This window comes from Lontra canadensis, unplaced genomic scaffold (genome assembly GCF_010015895.1).
Source record: "Lontra canadensis isolate GAN:19392208 unplaced genomic scaffold, GSC_riverotter_1.0 scaffold7, whole genome shotgun sequence".
Taxonomy (NCBI): domain Eukaryota; kingdom Metazoa; phylum Chordata; class Mammalia; order Carnivora; family Mustelidae; genus Lontra; species Lontra canadensis.
This window is the reverse complement of record NW_022631001.1, coordinates 28897131-28913438: the sequence shown is the minus strand read 5'-3', so window position 1 is coordinate 28913438 and position 16308 is coordinate 28897131. Positions and strand designations below refer to the sequence as shown.

The 16308-nt window shown below is 41.3% G+C and overlaps 1 protein-coding gene across 2 annotated transcripts; it reads right to left on the bottom strand.

Moving 5' to 3' along the window:
* Positions 1-5503: 5503 nt before the first annotated feature.
* Positions 5504-12925, bottom strand: TRIM22 (tripartite motif containing 22). 2 transcript variants are annotated; one of them, XM_032853289.1, is made up of 7 exons: positions 12454-12925; positions 11791-11886; positions 10931-11161; positions 8261-8283; positions 6947-7047; positions 6631-6657; positions 5507-6379 (listed from the first exon to the last, which is right to left on the bottom strand). In XM_032853289.1, exons 1-7 carry the CDS (start codon positions 12862-12864, stop codon positions 5784-5786), a joined length of 1485 nt encoding a protein of 494 aa, XP_032709180.1. In that variant the 5' UTR covers positions 12865-12925; the 3' UTR covers positions 5507-5783. The 2 variants fall into 2 exon arrangements, with proteins under 2 accessions (XP_032709181.1, XP_032709180.1); XM_032853290.1 differs by lacking the exon at positions 10931-11161 and having other exon boundaries at positions 5504-6379.
* Positions 12926-16308: the final 3383 nt, after the last annotated feature.

The following is a 16308-nucleotide window of genomic DNA, read 5'->3' as shown; positions in this document are numbered from 1 at the left end:
GAATCTTTAGAAAGGGGTTGAAGGGATTCGATGGCCCTTGTAGAGTCCTCCACAAACACCAAGACATTAAAATTGTAAAAGAAGGATATACAACTGAAGGAAAGGAGCAAAAACCTGACCAAACTTGAGGTGCAAGTGAGAAACGTCCTTTTGGGGGAAGTGCGAAGCCAGATTGTTTATCTGAGATGTGTAGTCCAGGCTGGGGTTGTCTTATCTCTTACCATCAGCTGCAAAATCCCATCCATTAACTGTCCATGGAAATCCTCAGTTTCCCCTGTGGCTTGAGTGTGGCATGAAGCATGAAGAGTCCATTACACGTCCCATGATTAGGTCCATGATTAGGTCCATGATTTGTAGCTTGGGCTGCAAACCCAGGGCCATTATCAGAGACAACAGGAAACAAATGTGACATTGTAGGGTCTGGAGAGAGGCGCTTGAGTCAGTGGAAATCATGGAATGGCCAGGACACATGGAATGAAAGTGTCAAGTATAGGCAGGACCAGATGAGACCTCTGATGAGCCATGAGGTTTGATGTGGGGCAGGGCATTCTATCTGCCAACAATATACTCCACCCCTTAGTCTGGGGAATCTGTCCTTGGGCAGTGATGTAGTCTGAGAGGTGGGATGGGACAGGCTTTTTGCACTCTTTCAGCATCTTCTTGTCCCCCAGCAGTCTGCGTGGGTAGGACTGATGTAAGACGGTGTCTAGATTTTCAAAGGCCATCCTCACCTGAATTCAGAAGATTGGACACATACCTGTTGGCTCTGGGGTGGAGGACACTTTAGTCTCCACATTTAGTTGACAGTCAGGGTCTGCTCACTGATTGCTCCCTTGGACAAGTGTGGGGGCCTCTCTGCTGAGCATCCATATGAATCATAAAAACTTAGTAGGAGCAGAACAGGTTTTTCTCTAAATGCCCCATCTCCATGGGGAGGCTTGTTTTATATGCCAGCCTAAAGCTCTCTAGAGGCCCAATGAAAAAGCCAGACCATTTGCTATAGCCCCCAAATCAGGGAGGTTTGCAGTCCTCCACATGTCCACAAAAACGTCCCTTTGGTGGCTTGGGTGCAAAGGATTAGCAAAGATGTACACAGACAATTTATCTATACCAGTAATACATTCAGCAGTGGGGGACATCACAATATAAGGCTGCAGGGGCCCAGAGACACCTGCCCATTGTCAGGCTTGGGCAAAGTCTTGCGTGGTGACAATTCTCTCCTTGATCGAACTCAGTCAGGAGCCTCTGAACTCTCTTCTCGGCTGGGCCCTAACTTTCAGGCTTCCAGTGTCCTTCTCCCATTGTCTAGAATCCTGCTGCATTTTCTAGAAATTCCTACCCCTGGTCTGAACACCCTTCAACATCTTATCACCCTGGCCTGCCTTCAGCAAAAATTCTGTTGGTCATTTCAGCAATATGTACCCTTTTAGTGATTTTCTTAGTAACGTTAGTAATTTTCCATCTACTAACATCTGATCCTGCTCCTTGGCTATAAATCCTCACTTTCCCTTATTGCATTCAGAGTTAGGCGAATCTCTGTCCCCAACTACAGCACCCCATTATAGTAGCCCCCTTGGAATAAAGTCCTCCTTACCTTCCATCTTAACAAGTGTCCTGAATAGTTTACTTTATTTAAATGGTGGTGGCTTCTGACCCCAAATCAGACAGTATTATCTGTTTTTCCTTCATTTTGCTGCCGGGGATCACAGTACCCAGTGCATGGCTCTATAAAATACCTGAAAAATGCAATTCTCTTTAATCTTCCTATTGAGTTCTAACCTTGGCAAAGAGGATCTGGTCCTTACTAGGGACAGAAGGCCATCCACTGAACACCTAGTCTTGGTGATATATAAAAGCAGAAACATGCGGGCAAAGTGGCAAGGCCCTCCCACCACCCTGGGGACCACGGGAAGGCCTGGTCCCTGGATGAGTCACAGGGGTGGCCCTCAGGATTGGGACATAGGTCGGGACTGGAAAGCAGGTGGCACAGAGGGGGCAGACTGATGTGAGCTGAGCCCAAGCCTCCCCCATGCTTTGCTGGCCATGCCGGGGAGCACTGGCTGCTGCTGGTGTTCTGCTGGGCCAGCAGCTGCTGTCAGGGCCGCTAATGCCCTCTCAAGGACAGGGTTGCACTCAGGCAGCCACACAGTACCTCTCATGCTTACAAACTGCAGCAACATTCCCTGCCTCCAGAGAGGATCTAATTAAGGCTCTAACATCTCTTTAGGGTGGCTCGGTGAATGGATCCCAAAGGACTCTTTCTTTTGTTCTGAAGTATCAGCATCTGCCTCCCCTGCAGAGTGCCTGTCAGGGCCTGGGGTCTGTGTTCAGTCATTCAGCTCCTGGACACCCATGGGCTGTCCCCACATGGCAGAGGGCCCTGGGCAGTGGCTGAGAGACAGTTTCCCTAGCTGTCTTCAAACCCCTCTGGCTGAAGAGACCCCTGGTGTTCATGACTTTGTGCAATCCCTTCCCCTAGAGAGAGGGCAGAATTTGTGAATTCCTTGTGGTCAGTGGAATGTGGCAAAGGTGATGGGCCGTCACTACAGTGGGTAGGTGACGTTATCTAAGGCTCTCTCCCCAGAGGTGCTGTCTTTCTCCTGCTGGCCTTGAAGAAGTAACAGTCACATTAAGAGTTTCCTATGGAAGTTTGGACCCTCTGTACAAGCTGAGGATCTCAGTCTTGCAAGTGCAAGGAACTGAATGCTCCAAAATCACAAGTTAGTTTAGATCTAGGCCCTTCCCTGCTCTCGCCTGTATCTCAGGAAGCACCTTGTACACATCCCAGGGAGACACTAAAGGACAGAACCCAGAAAACTGTGCCCAGACTGCCGATCCACAGAAACTGTGATAGAATAACTGTGCATTCTTTTAAACCTAAAAGTTAAGCCCGTCAGGGAATTTGTGTTAGTTTGTTGCAAATCAGGAGAATATGAATACATTTTTACCTAATACGTTAAGTTGAAGGGGCTTACTATGATTATAGGAGATGAGGAGAATGAAGTTATTTTTACAATACTATTTACTTTAAAACTGGATAGAAGGAAATTTGAAAGATTGTGTTTTGTTACTCAAATTATTCTATTTCTTGAAATAGAGCAAAGTTAATGATTTTTAGAATGAATGAATGTGCTTTCCTAAAATCATTTATTTCAAGTCAGAAAAGAAACCAATAAAAAGCACAGATTGGCATGACTCTGGGGAAATGTTTATGTACTAGAAAACAGCAGATTATCACAAATATCCTAGTATTTAAATCCCACAACATCCCCATCTGGTAAGTTTTATTATTTTTATTTATTTTATACAGGAGAAATTGAATCCCATAGAACTTCATTAATTTGATAAGGGCCACAAAGGAGCTATATCATCATGATACAAAATTTGATCTGTTTTCATAGTCCCGCCTTAGGACCTCCAATGCCAATGTTCACCATCTACACAAAGGGCGGGGATATTGTCTTCATGTCATCTGCAGTAACACGCTGACCATGAAGAAGCTCACCATAATATTGTCTATGGTCATGACCTACTTCTGTCTCACTTAGGCTAGATGCACTGAGCATATCAAATTGCATTTCATGGCCCCTCCGGTTTTCCCTAAGCTGCACCGGGCTTCCCCTGCAGGTAACATTTCCTGGCTCTCCCTTCTTCCCCACACCCTGGGAGTCAGACTGCTGCTTTCTCTGTGGTGTGCTGCACAGGAGAGCCACAGGTGCTGGAGTAACACACAACTGGTACTAATTCTGCCCCTCCTACTCATTAGCCGTTGGACCATAGGAGAAAATTTTAATGGTTTATAAACTCCTTTTTTTTTTTTAGTGTATAAATTCTTCTAATCTCTTGATGTAAATTTCTCCCTCTTAGGATATTTGTTAGGACTAACCAGGATAATGTTAATATATGTACATGTATTTATACAAATGATTCTATGTATATATACCCATGTGTATATATGCACACACACATAGATAGACATACACAGATATATACATTGCTCCCATGCCAGACATATTCATTTTCATCCAGCATGGCCAAGATTCTCATCTTTCTGTCATGTCCTTCAAATCTTGATTCAAATTTTGTATAGTGGCCTAGCCTGTCCTAATTTATAAAGCATGCTTCTCAAAGAACAATCTGTGTTTTCACTCTCTTAGGTAGTTCTATCGTTCATTCATATTCTCTAATGAAGGAGAAGGAGGAGAAGATGGAGAAGGGGAAGGGGGAGAAGGAGAATGAGTAGAAGAGGGAGGAGTAGGGGGAAAAGGAGGTAATGGGGAAAGGGGAGAGGACAAAGGGGGTGACAAGAGATAAGGAGAAGGAGGAGAAGGGAAAGGGGGAGAAGAAGAAGGGAGAGAAGGCGGAGAAGCAGGTGAAATGTGCAGAGGGTGGTAAATGCAGTGGCATATTCATGTTTTGCACCATGAGGAAGAAGACTGAGCACCAGAAGGCTGTCTCTCATAAGCACAGATGATCCTAGTCCTGACCCTCTCTAGAGGACACATCATGAAAACTCATACTGTCTGCATGGGATTTGGGGACCTGAGAAATGAGACTTCAATAGAGTCAATTATCATTTATTAAAGCAAGACCAAACCCAAACCAAAAAAAAAAAAAAAAAATTCCATCAATACAGCTTATATTTTTCCAGCAATAACAGATATTTATTCTTACATATAAGACTCTTAGGTAAGTGCTTCACCTCTAATAAAATTTGATTTCTCAATGTGACCCTACGAAATAGGTACAATCTTTAACATCAATTTTTTTTTTTTAGGAAAATGAGACCAAGAGGTGCTAAGTGACTTGTTCAAATTTACACAGCTTATAACAGACAAGATTTGACCTTAGAAACTCTGAGTACCAAAAATCTACTCTTAGTATATATTTTACTTATGCACTTCTGCTTTAACTTTGTGATACATAAAGGGGTGTTATTGGTAAAGCAACACACTCTGAAGGATTCATTACCTAGTGACAGATTCCTATATACTGTTCTATGCCCTATGCACTTGGATAGAATTTATAAGTTTTCCTTTGTTAATTCCCTTAAACAACAGAGGGAACGAGGAAAGGAGATGTCAGAGGAGGTACAGCAATACTACTCTTTCTATAAAAGGGATTAGATGTGTTCCTTTTGCAAATAAGCATTCTCTCCTATTACTAAGTAAAAACTAATAAGGAAAAATAAAGCATTCTCCCCTAATGAAGACAAAATATTAGGAAGGAAAAGCTCAAGCTTTCACTGCATGGTAGGGATGTCTAAAAGACTGTTGAGTTGACTTGTGTTCCACCCAAATTCATGTGTTACAATCCTAACCTCCAATACTTGAGAATGTGACCCTTTGGAAATAGGGTCTTACAGGGGTGACTACATTAAAATGATGTAATTAGGGAGTGTCCTTTTCCAATCTGACTGGTGTCCTTAGAAAAAGAGAAATTTAGGCACATGGAAATGCACACTGGGAAGATGAGAATATAGCTTTCTACAAGGTGAGGAATAGATTCTTCCCTCACAGCCCTCAGATAAAACCAACTCTGCTGACACCTTGGTCTTAGACTTCCAGCCACCAGAACTGTGAGACAAGAAATTTCTGTTGTCTGAGCCACCCATTCTGTGGTATTTTGTGACAGCAGTCCTAGCAGACTATCTCAAAAACATTCTAAAATGAAAGATGGAGAAAAGAAGGAAGACATGTTCAGAATGGTGCAGATGAGCTCAGTTGTAGATGAACCCCAGGACAAGGGGACCTACACAGAAATGGGTGAGGGACTGAGAAAGTTTAGGAACTCGGTGGGCACAAGGTGATGGGGTGTTGACAATTCCAAGAATTGAAATATGGATAAGCAGTATGAGAAAACTGACAATTAGAAAACCTGTAGATGAGTGACCCATGGTTTGTGACATTGAAAAATGAGACAATACGTGCTTCATAGTCAAGGAAAACCCCAATACGACAGGGAGGAACAGGTATGAAAAGAGTCAATATCTTGGGATCAGAGGTGGAAGACTCCTCAAAAACCTTATACTCAGATTCATTCTGTAACCCAATAACCCAGTAGCCAAACTGAGGTTTGTATCTGGAGTAAACATCTGGACGATTTACATTTGGATCAAAAACAAACCCAGAGCTCTCTTTTCTCTTGAGGTTTCTTGCTTTACTGTACACCCCAAGGATCCAGGCAATCTTTTCAGACACATCTACTTCCCAGTAATACTTCCCTGAGGAAAAATGTTGGTAGCCCAAGACATCAAAAGCAGAGAAATCACATAGAAATACACTTTTAAGAGAGAAGTTGTGCACAGTTGTCATTTGTCTTTTATCAGCAGAAATGGCAATATTCGAAATAGCATTGACTGGCTTCAGCAGCACGTCCACTGTAGGAAAAAATGAGAGGGTCAGGTGATGGATACGGAGTAAGTGTGTCTTGTGACATTGTGAGGTAGGTTATCAGGAATGGACTGGCGGGAACTTATGTGGTGGGTCAGAGATGAGTAGAACACTTACGAACTGTTGTATGTTTGGGGAGGAATACATGAGGCTAAGATGACAGGACCTGATAGTACCCACAGTGTCTAAAAAGGGATCATAATATGGTGATTTGAAGAACCTGTTAACTCCTTCTTACCCCAGTAGCGTTGGACCTCTGTCAGCTCTGAAATGACAAAAGTTTCAATGATGTTGTTAGAAACAAAGGAGTAAACACTGATACCTATCTTCTCACTAGGATGAGGGTAGGGAGGGGAGCTCTGTGAGGCTATGAACTGGTGAATGAACCAGACAACTTGCCCATTCCGCCTTAGGTCTTTCAGCATAAGAGATCTAGCTCTCCTTGTCAGGCCTCTATCTTCTCTCATCTAGAAACATCCTCCCCTTTATTTTGCCTTATTTTGCTTGATACTACAAGAATTCCACACCTACAACCTTCCTCTGATTCCCCTTACCTCTAAACACTTGCAACATCCCACTCAGATCTGGAATTCGGAATGTACTCTTCAGTTTCTTGGGAACAATATTTGGCTTCTTCAAGGTCCACCTCTCACTCCTAGAGAAGACAAAAATTGATCACCCCATACTTCTGACCTTAAGTCTCGGAAAGACCACTGTTTCCCTTACTTTTTGCTCCACTGATGCACTTGAATCTTCTCCACTGGAGATCCTGGGGAAGGGAGGTTGGGGAGATCTCTGATGCTGCAACCAGAAGGAATATGCTTATGTCTACCTTTCCATTTACCCTGTGTGTGATCTTCAGAGGGTCTTTACCTCAAAGAAACTCATGTTCTTCCTGCTAAAATGGAAAAATTAACCACATACTCTATCTTTTCATAATAAAGTTGGATGAAATAATGGTGCCTTTAAGAGGTATTGATACCTCTTAAAAAAAAATTATTTGATATATGAAGAAGTCATTGCCATGTAGTGGTTCTACCAGGGACAGGCCAGAGATGTGAGCTCCCAGGCATGTGATCAGTAAGAAGCTCCAGAGCTTGGCTACGGAAGAATTTAGGTTATTAAGTATGGAGCTCCTGTATTAAAAGTGTGAAGGGTCTCCAAAGCCTTTTATCCCAGTACAGATGTCCAGATAATAATATTTAAGGTTATATTCTCTGGGGAAACATTACACACATCTGGAAAAGAAGAAGTTATGACAACCAAGTGAATAGTGGTCTGAATTTCATGTGTTTAGGAAGACCTTGATGCTGCCAAGTGGGTAGGCAACGTTAGACAGAAGACCGTATTTTCTACAAGTTGCTAATGTATGTAAGCAAGAAGAGATTAATTATTGGCATCAGGATGAAACCACTGTTCCCCAAGACTGGAGACTTTTTTTTTTTTGGAAGTGCAAATAAAACCACTAGAAAGACCTTGTTTCTTCTAATATCAGGAAGAAAATAAATGCAGAGGGGCTGTCCTTGTGGAAATTAGGGGGCTTGGCAGAGGGAGGATAGGGTCTTCTCTGAAATAAGATAGGCACCCATGAAATATGGAAACAAACTGCAGCAGAGACAGGTTTGACCAGAATGAGTGAAATCATGATCTCGTTGGCCCTAGCTCTGTGACCAAACAGCACCCCAATTCCACTGAAAATCTTCATCCATGATCAAAAATTTGAAATGATATAATTCCCAAATTCCCCAGCTCGGTGACTCTTTTTTTTTTTTTTTTTTAAATTCTGATTGATCCCAAGAGAACTGTCATGGCTATAATTCTGTCCTCACATTAAAAAAAAAGGACCATACCTGGTCTCCCACACATACCTTTTCATGACATTCATCATATCCTGGGGAGAAAAGAGAAAACATGACTCATGTATAGGATTACCAAATTTAGAAAATAAAAATGGCTGATTAAAATTTAATTTAAGATACTTTAGTTTAAGTACACCTCTTGCAATATTTAGGATACCAGAATACCCTTCTACTACAAGAAAACAACTTATTATTTATCTGAAATTAAAATTTAATTATGCATCCTGTATTTTGTCTGGCAACCCTCCAAGAGTTATAAGATCTCCTAAATTAAAAAGTTTTCTCCACCTTAGACCCCCTAAAGCTCCTTGATATGAGGTGAATAAATAGATTATCAGAGTATGGAAGACAAAATATAGAGATAAGACTGAGATCAACCATCCCAAGGGCTCATGTAAGGATGTTAGAAAGATGATTTCTAGTACTTGGAGATGTGATATATTTAACAAGTAGATAAGAGACTTTGACATTACAAAAAATACATTCATGAGGAGACCTCATTAATTCATCATGCTCTTATGTATTCCAGAGAGAAATAAAGGTGAAACCCATATTAGCCAGACATCATTCCAGGCTCTAGAGAGTCAAAGATGAGGAATTAATAATAATAATTCTCCAAAAGTATACTTTCTTTCACTGCAGGTACAAGTAATCAAGAACTTCAAACAAGTGTTTCTCTGGCTTCCTTCTACTCATTCTATATATGTCCTCTATACTGCCTACAGTTACCCTCTCCAATTTTTAAGCATGAAATAAGCCACAGAAACCAGAACCTGAGGAAGTCTAAAATGTAGGTTACTATTTCCCAACTATTTACATCCCACTGTCCAAAATGATACCAATATCTACTCAGTCACTGCTTTAGAAACTATAATATTCTACTCTGAATTCCAATATTGTATTAAGCCAGTCCAGCTTATATCCTCAAAATCTTTTAGCCATCTTTTTTATTCCCAGCATAGCCATTATTTGCCTAATTTGTTGAACAGAAATGTACCAATATATTTGGTTTCCCTCTCTCCAGCCTAACCCATTTATACCAACAAAGTCTTGACCATCAGTTGGCTCTACATCTTCAGATAAAGTTTTATTCTCTGTATTAGGCTTTTTTGTTATTGTATATGACTAAAACTGGTTTAAATTTAAAAGAAAGAAGAATCGTATTGCATGGAGCACTGGGTGTGATGCATAAACAATGAATGCTGCAACACTAAAAAGAAATAAAATAAAATAAAATGGAAAAAAAAGAAAGAAAGAAGAATAAATTCTGTGGCAGGTATAACTTTAGTCATAGCTAGGTTTTTTAATGAAAATCTTGTCATCAGAATCTGTTCTTCTCAAATTCTATTTTCCACCTGCAATATTGGCTTTCTTTTTAGACTCTGTATGGAATCAACTTGAATCTCCTGCTTTAATGATAATCTCTGATATATTACTTGCTGAAAAAGGGAACTTCTCTTTCTAGTCATGATAGTAAAATTCTAAGGCATAAAAATCATTGACCTAAATTGGGTCAGGTCCCTATCTTAAAATAAGTACTGCATCATTGGTGAGCATATGGGAATCTCATATTCTGATTTACCTAGAATTGAGAGACACATACATCCCCGATGCTACCAATTTTATAAACCCTAACCAACTCCATGGACTGAGGATGAGGATGGTTCCTTAATGGGTAATTCAAGAGGTTGTTACCAAGAAAAAAAAAAATGAATTAATTGAATTAAGATTGGACAGATGTCCCATACAGCCCATCCCTTTACTGCCATCTTCTCACCCTTTTTACCAAATTATATCTCCCCAAAAAGGCTCAATATAATACAACAGTTACAATAATATTAAACATGGATGACTAATATCACATATAAATTATGATGTAAGAGCAATTAAAGATCTAAACTTAAGATCTGAAAGTATAACACTGTTCAAAGAAAAATCTTCACAATATTGGATCTGTAATGATTTCTTGGATATGACAGGAAGAAAAGCACAGGGAATAAAAGAAAAATAACTAAGTTGGACCACACCAAAGTTAAAAATTTCTGTGCATCAAAGGACACCAGGAAGACAGTGAAGAGACAATGTACAAAAAGGGATAAGATATTTGCAAATCATATATCTGATAAGGTATTAGTATAGAAAACATACAACAAACTTCTACAACTCAACAATAAAAAGCAAACAACCCAATTGGAAAAATGGGGAAAGAATTTGAATAGATATTTCTCCAAAGAAGATATACAAATCTCCAATAAACCACATGGAAAGATGTTCAACATTATTGGTCTACACTTGGAAATGCAAATCAGAACTACAGGTTTGGCACAGTCTGGACTCAACAACAAGAAAATCAAACATAAACAAAGATTTGTGGTATTTGATTAAACTTAGTGAGGAGATGCCTTACAAATGCAGGAAGACAGATAATGGGAGCTTATAAAGAATTTATCTCCAAATTTTTTGCACTGTCTTTCATAAATTACAAACAATGGCAATTCCCTTTTCATTCATACTTTGAATTATCCCTATGACCCTTGAAATGACACAGGTGTACTAAAGAGCCCAAGAGCCTTGAATGTCGCCATGAGGAAGCAAGTTTGGGGACCCAGCAGAGAAGAAAATATTGTCTCTCTATTTACCCTGAATTTCATCATGTGGGAGCTCCAACCCAAGCCTTACCTGCACTGTGTCTACTGATGACCCCCATATCTGATGTTCCATATCTGAGATGAGCTCCCTTAAGCACTGCTTCTGCTGGGCCAGCTGGTCTCTGGCCACTACCAAGTTATCCAGCACATTCACTTCATCTTCCTCCAGCTTTTGCAGCACCCTCTTCTCCTCGCTGTCCAGGGTGGCTCTCATGTCATTAAACCCTTTCAGAATCCTTTGCCTCTCAGTCTGCATATGATTCTTTGGGGATGAGAAGAGAAAGAGGCAGTCAGTCTGTCTGGCCAAGAGCCTACATTGTCTGGGCCTGGGTGCCAAGACAAGAACTATTTTCTTCAGGGACTTCTCAAAGAGAAGGGAACAGTCAGAGAACAACTACTGAGTAAACCATTTCCCCACTATTTTCTTCCGAGTTTCTCCCAAAGGAATATATTAAAGTCTGCTTTAATGAAGCCCACCTCGAGACACAAAGCGACACCTGGATGAGGCTGGGATTGCAGACACCTGTCCTGCAATCCCGTAATCACGCCACACTGCCTGGGAACCCTTTCCACCCACAGCTCCTAAATAGGGAACACTGGGCTTTCCTTGGAGTGTTTTCTGGAAGTATTCGTGCCTCAGACATGAGGTTCATGAGTCGTTTTTACATTGCTTTCCTCCATGTCTTCACCTCCAAATATTTGGTTTCACTTGTGATATGTGTCCTCTCTGGCACCCAACCCTCAACAGGAAAGGAGTGAAATGAGGACCAATTGAGAAGCCCCCAAACTCATTAATTTGAGGTAACAAAGAGGAAGGGGCCTCCTTGTGACTGGACTGAGGTGCTGCCAGTTTTCTGTCTCAGTACTCCCTCAGGAAATATCTCTTCCTGCCTTCCAGGAAGCTTTCTCCTCTCTGATGTTAGCTTCCAACTCCTCCATTTTCGGCTGCTCCTTCCTCAGCTTCTTCAGAGCTGCCTGGAGCTTTTCCTGTGAGAAAACAATCAACAGAGTTAAGCTATGAGCTTTCTTAGCACCTGGATAGAGGGAAGAGATCAGACTCATCTCAGAAGAGAGGAGGTTACAGAAATGAAACTGGTGATTAGAATCCAGGATGTAGACAAAAATCTGAAGAGGTTAATATACTCTGCATCCCTGGATGATGCAAGGTACCACCCCTTGATCAAGAGTAACCTGAATCTCTCTCTTCCTAGAGGAAGAATTGATCCTGCAGCAAGGAAAGTCCTTTCATCTCATTGACAGGTTCCCCTCACCCAACCATGTTCTCCAGAAACCCTTCTGCTCAAAGAGGAAATCAGAATTTATCTTGGGGAGCATTTCTCCACTCATCCAACTTCTCTTTGTAGCCTAGACTTATTTCTGATCAAATGATAGAGTGCACAAAAATTTAATTTAAATCTCAAAAGCTAAACAAGGATATGGAAAGAGATCGCAGAGCTCAGTTCTACGATGACAAAGGGAAGAAAATAATTTTAAAAAGTGAAGGATTCACTTGAGGTAATTTTCTGCCACATTTACTTTCTCCTTTGGGCCTACCTGACAGTCCTTGGCCACCTTCTCCATGAAGAATATTTGATGACCATGGTGCTCCACAGACTGGGCACAGTGCTGGCAAATGAATTTCCCATCCTCCTTACAGAAGATCAGGAGTTTTTCTCCATGGTGCTCACAGAGCTTTTTCTGCCATGGGCTCATGTTCTCTTTGACTTTCTTCACTATGTTGGCCAGGGGCTGATTAGGTCGGAGATTCCAAAACTGGTATTTGCACTGGCACACTGGGCAGTTGCTTTCCCCTCCTTGGTGGACCCCTGAATCCTTACTCTTTGCAGTGATGCAAGCTTGGCAGAAGCTGTGGCCACAGTCCAGACTCAGGGGCATTGTCAGAAGATCCAGGCAGATGGGGCAGGTCACTTCCTTCTGTATGTTCATCTGTGCTGGAAAATCCATTGCAGTGCTCCCCTTGTTTCTTCTTGTCCTGAGAGTGGAGTCCTGCCTTGCTCACAGACTCCTGCAGGGCAGGGAATGTTGAAAGGGGCATGATAAGAAAGGCAGAAATAGAAAGGATACTGATTATGTAGAGATTCAGAATGGACAAAACATTTATATACAATAAAGGAATATCCAATAAAGGAAAGAAAACAAACAAGAGGAATAGGTAAGTATCAGAATGAAAAGGGCTCTTAGTAATAATTGCAAACACTTTCCTCTCATTTAATGTTACATGACAAATTTCACCCCACCAGGGCAAGCTTGCTAGTTTCTCTTCTACTGGCATTGAAGCCCTTCCTACCAAGAATCTTGTGCAACCCATCAATTTTTTTTCTGTCTTTTTTTTCCCCACCCCCAAACACATCCTCTCTGTTAAATATACTAAACCCACTATGATGAAGTTCTAGAACCTAGGTGGGGTTCAGTGGGCTGAGGTCCGGAGCCAATGACCAAGAAAGAATTCTTGAGATATCTTTGGTGCAAAATGGTGGTTTATTAAAGCACCGGGACAGGACCCGTGGGCAGGAAGAACTGCTGCCCTGGGTTGTGAGAGATGGCAGGTTATGTACCTTGCGGTTGGGGGAAGGTGAGGGGAAGGGAGGTTTCAACGGAGCTTTCATATGCTAAAGAGAGCCTACAAGGTACAGGGATACCGGAGACCTTGCAGCTTGATCAATGTTGTCTTTTGGCAAGCCAATCACATTTCTGCTATCAAGCATCTTTGTTAGTGAGATTTGGGTTTAGAAGAAATTTAACTTTATTTAGGGCTTGAGGAGCAGAGTTATTTGCCTCTGGAAATTGTGCTATTGATAAGGTAACTTCTTTGTAGATCTCTAGGACATTTGTAAACCAAGGGAGACTCTGTCTTGCAGGATTGTGATCTCTGCAAGTTAACTATTTGTTTCTCATTTATGGCAGTCAGGGGTGCCTGAGGAATGTCACATACATTACCAAGGGGAGCGGGTGGAAAGGGGTGCAAGGTGCCAGCTTTTGCTTTGTCTTCAGCCAGCCTCCTGCTCCCTCATCAATTATGGCCTCTGGGTTTTTGCACTGCTCTTCTCTGGTGTGGGTGATCCTACCCCTGATATTTGCATGACTCACCTTTTTTTTTTTTAATTAACATATAATGTATTATTTGCCCCAGGGGTACAGGTCTGTGAATCATCAGGTTTACACATTTCACAGCACTCAGAATAGCCCATACCCTCTCCGATGTCCACAGCACAGCCACCCTATCCCTACCCTCCCACCCCCCTGCAATCCTCAGTTTGCTTTGTGAGGTTGAGTCTCTAGTGGTTTGGCATGACTCACCTTTTAAAAACAACTTTATCGTCAATCGGAGAAAGACAATTATCCTATGATCTCCCTGATATGAGGAAGTAGAGATGCAATGTGGGGGGTTTGGGGGGTAGGAAGGGAATAAATGAAACAAGATGGGATTGGGAGGGAGACAAACCATAAGAGACTCTTAATCTCACAAAACCAACTGAGGGTTGCAGGGGATGGGGGGGGTTGGTTTATGGACATTGGGGAAGGTGTGTGCTATGGTGAGTGCTGTGAACTGTGTAAACCTGGCGATTCACAGGCCTATGCCCCTGGGGCTAATAATACATTATATGTTTATAAAAAAAATTTTTTTTTAAAGTTAATTCACCAACCAAAAAAAGATAAAAATAAAAACAACTTTATCAAGTTATGTTTATACCAAATGCATTCATTTTAAGAGGACAATACAATAATTCTAGCAAACTTAGGGAACTGTATAACTTTCCCCACAGTCCAATTTCAGAACATTTCCATCACTTGAAAACCAACTGAATGCCATTAGCCATCATCCCCATTCTGAACCTGAGCCTCGGGGAACCACTGATCATCTGTTTTTATAGATTTGCCTTTTCTGGTCAATTTGTATAAGTAGAATTATAACGTGATCTTTTGAGACTGAATTCCTTCACCTAGGATACTGCTATTGAGCTTCATCTATTCTGCCTTCCCAGTTTCTTAAAGTCAAAAGTACAAAAGCCACTGCGGCCTCAGAGAAACTTTGCACTTGCTTGTCCCTCTGCAGGGAACTACTCTCCCATCTCAGCCTGACTCACTCTTGTTTCATCAATCTCTTCTTCAGCCCTCTTATCAGGACCTGCTTTGACTTCTCTGCAGCAAAACTGCTGATACTATTGCTTGCTGTACATTTGCTATATTTCTCTTATTTTTGCTATGTAATACATAGCATCTTTAAATGTCTGCCTCTTCCTCCTAAAAAGCAATCCATGCATACATCAGGCATGGTTTTGTGCACTGACAGAGCCTCAATACCTAGAACACTGCATCATACACAGGAACACAAAGCGTCATGAATATATAAAGTTAGAATCTCCTCATCCCTCTGCACCTGCTTAGACCTTTCTCATCAGCTTTTCATCTTTTCTTTCTATTAGCAGTTCTCTAATGGTCCAGAATTTACCTCCCAATGCACCTGTTCCACCCAGAGCCTTTCCATGTCCTCAAATTCAATCCCCAGAGATACCTACAGACACAGCAAGGGCCACAATCAGGAGGTAATTTCATCACTAACAATTTTATAATCAGTTGCAATTTACAAATCACTTAGACCTATTTATCCCTTATATAAAAATCCTTGAGAAATAAGAGTACTCCCTTTCTTCAAATGTAGAAATAGAATCAAATGACCTACAGATCATTCTTTTAGAGTCCATAAGGTATGGTAGGCTCATCCCTGTCTGTCTCAAATTAGATCTCATCCAACTGAGTCTTTTACCTGAATTTCAGGAAAAGGTCCCCCACCAGTTTCCCCGACACTGTCATTCATCTCATACAATCTGCTTTCATCACTGTTCACACCACCAGCAAGAATGATTTTTTTTTTTTTAAGCATCCATTAATCTTACTATTTTTCCAGTCAAATGCATGTCGTTCAATTTGAGTCACTCTTTATCATGGTCAACTTTGGTCCACATTATACAACCCCTTCTGTTGTGTCATCCCCTCAGCCCAGCTCCTACTCCTCCCCCACCGACACTGGCTGCCTTATATGTTCCTTGATCACTCTGGGCAAAAATCCACTTAAATCCATCAATTCCTTGAAAACTCAGCTGAAAATCACCTTCCCACACTGAGACCTAGCCTGAAAACTATTGTAAATTGCAAAGCCTGCACGGGTATTATCTGTGACTAGTGAATCATTGAACTCTACATCAAAATTTCATGATGTACTGTATGTTGGCTAAATGAACATAATAATAATTAAAAAAAAAAAAACCTGCAAAGCACTTTACCAGGGTACACCATAAATATTGAGCCCTGTGATGGGTCTTTTTTGTCTTTTAATGCTATTGTTTCTTTGTTTTTGTCTTTTCTTATACTGCATCATTATTTTGTTGT

Coding starts and splice junctions, on each gene's coding strand:
- TRIM22 (XM_032853289.1), bottom strand. CDS start 12,864: ATGGATTTTCCAGCACAGATGAACATACAGAAGGAAGTGACCTGCCCC. Junction 6,658..6,946: donor GATGTTGCAAGTGTTTAGAG/GTAAGGGGAATC, acceptor TTGTCATTTCAG/AGCTGACAGAGGTCCAACGC. Junction 6,380..6,630: donor AGAGGTCCAACGCTACTGGG/GTAAGAAGGAGT, acceptor TTTTTCCTACAG/TGGACGTGCTGCTGAAGCCA.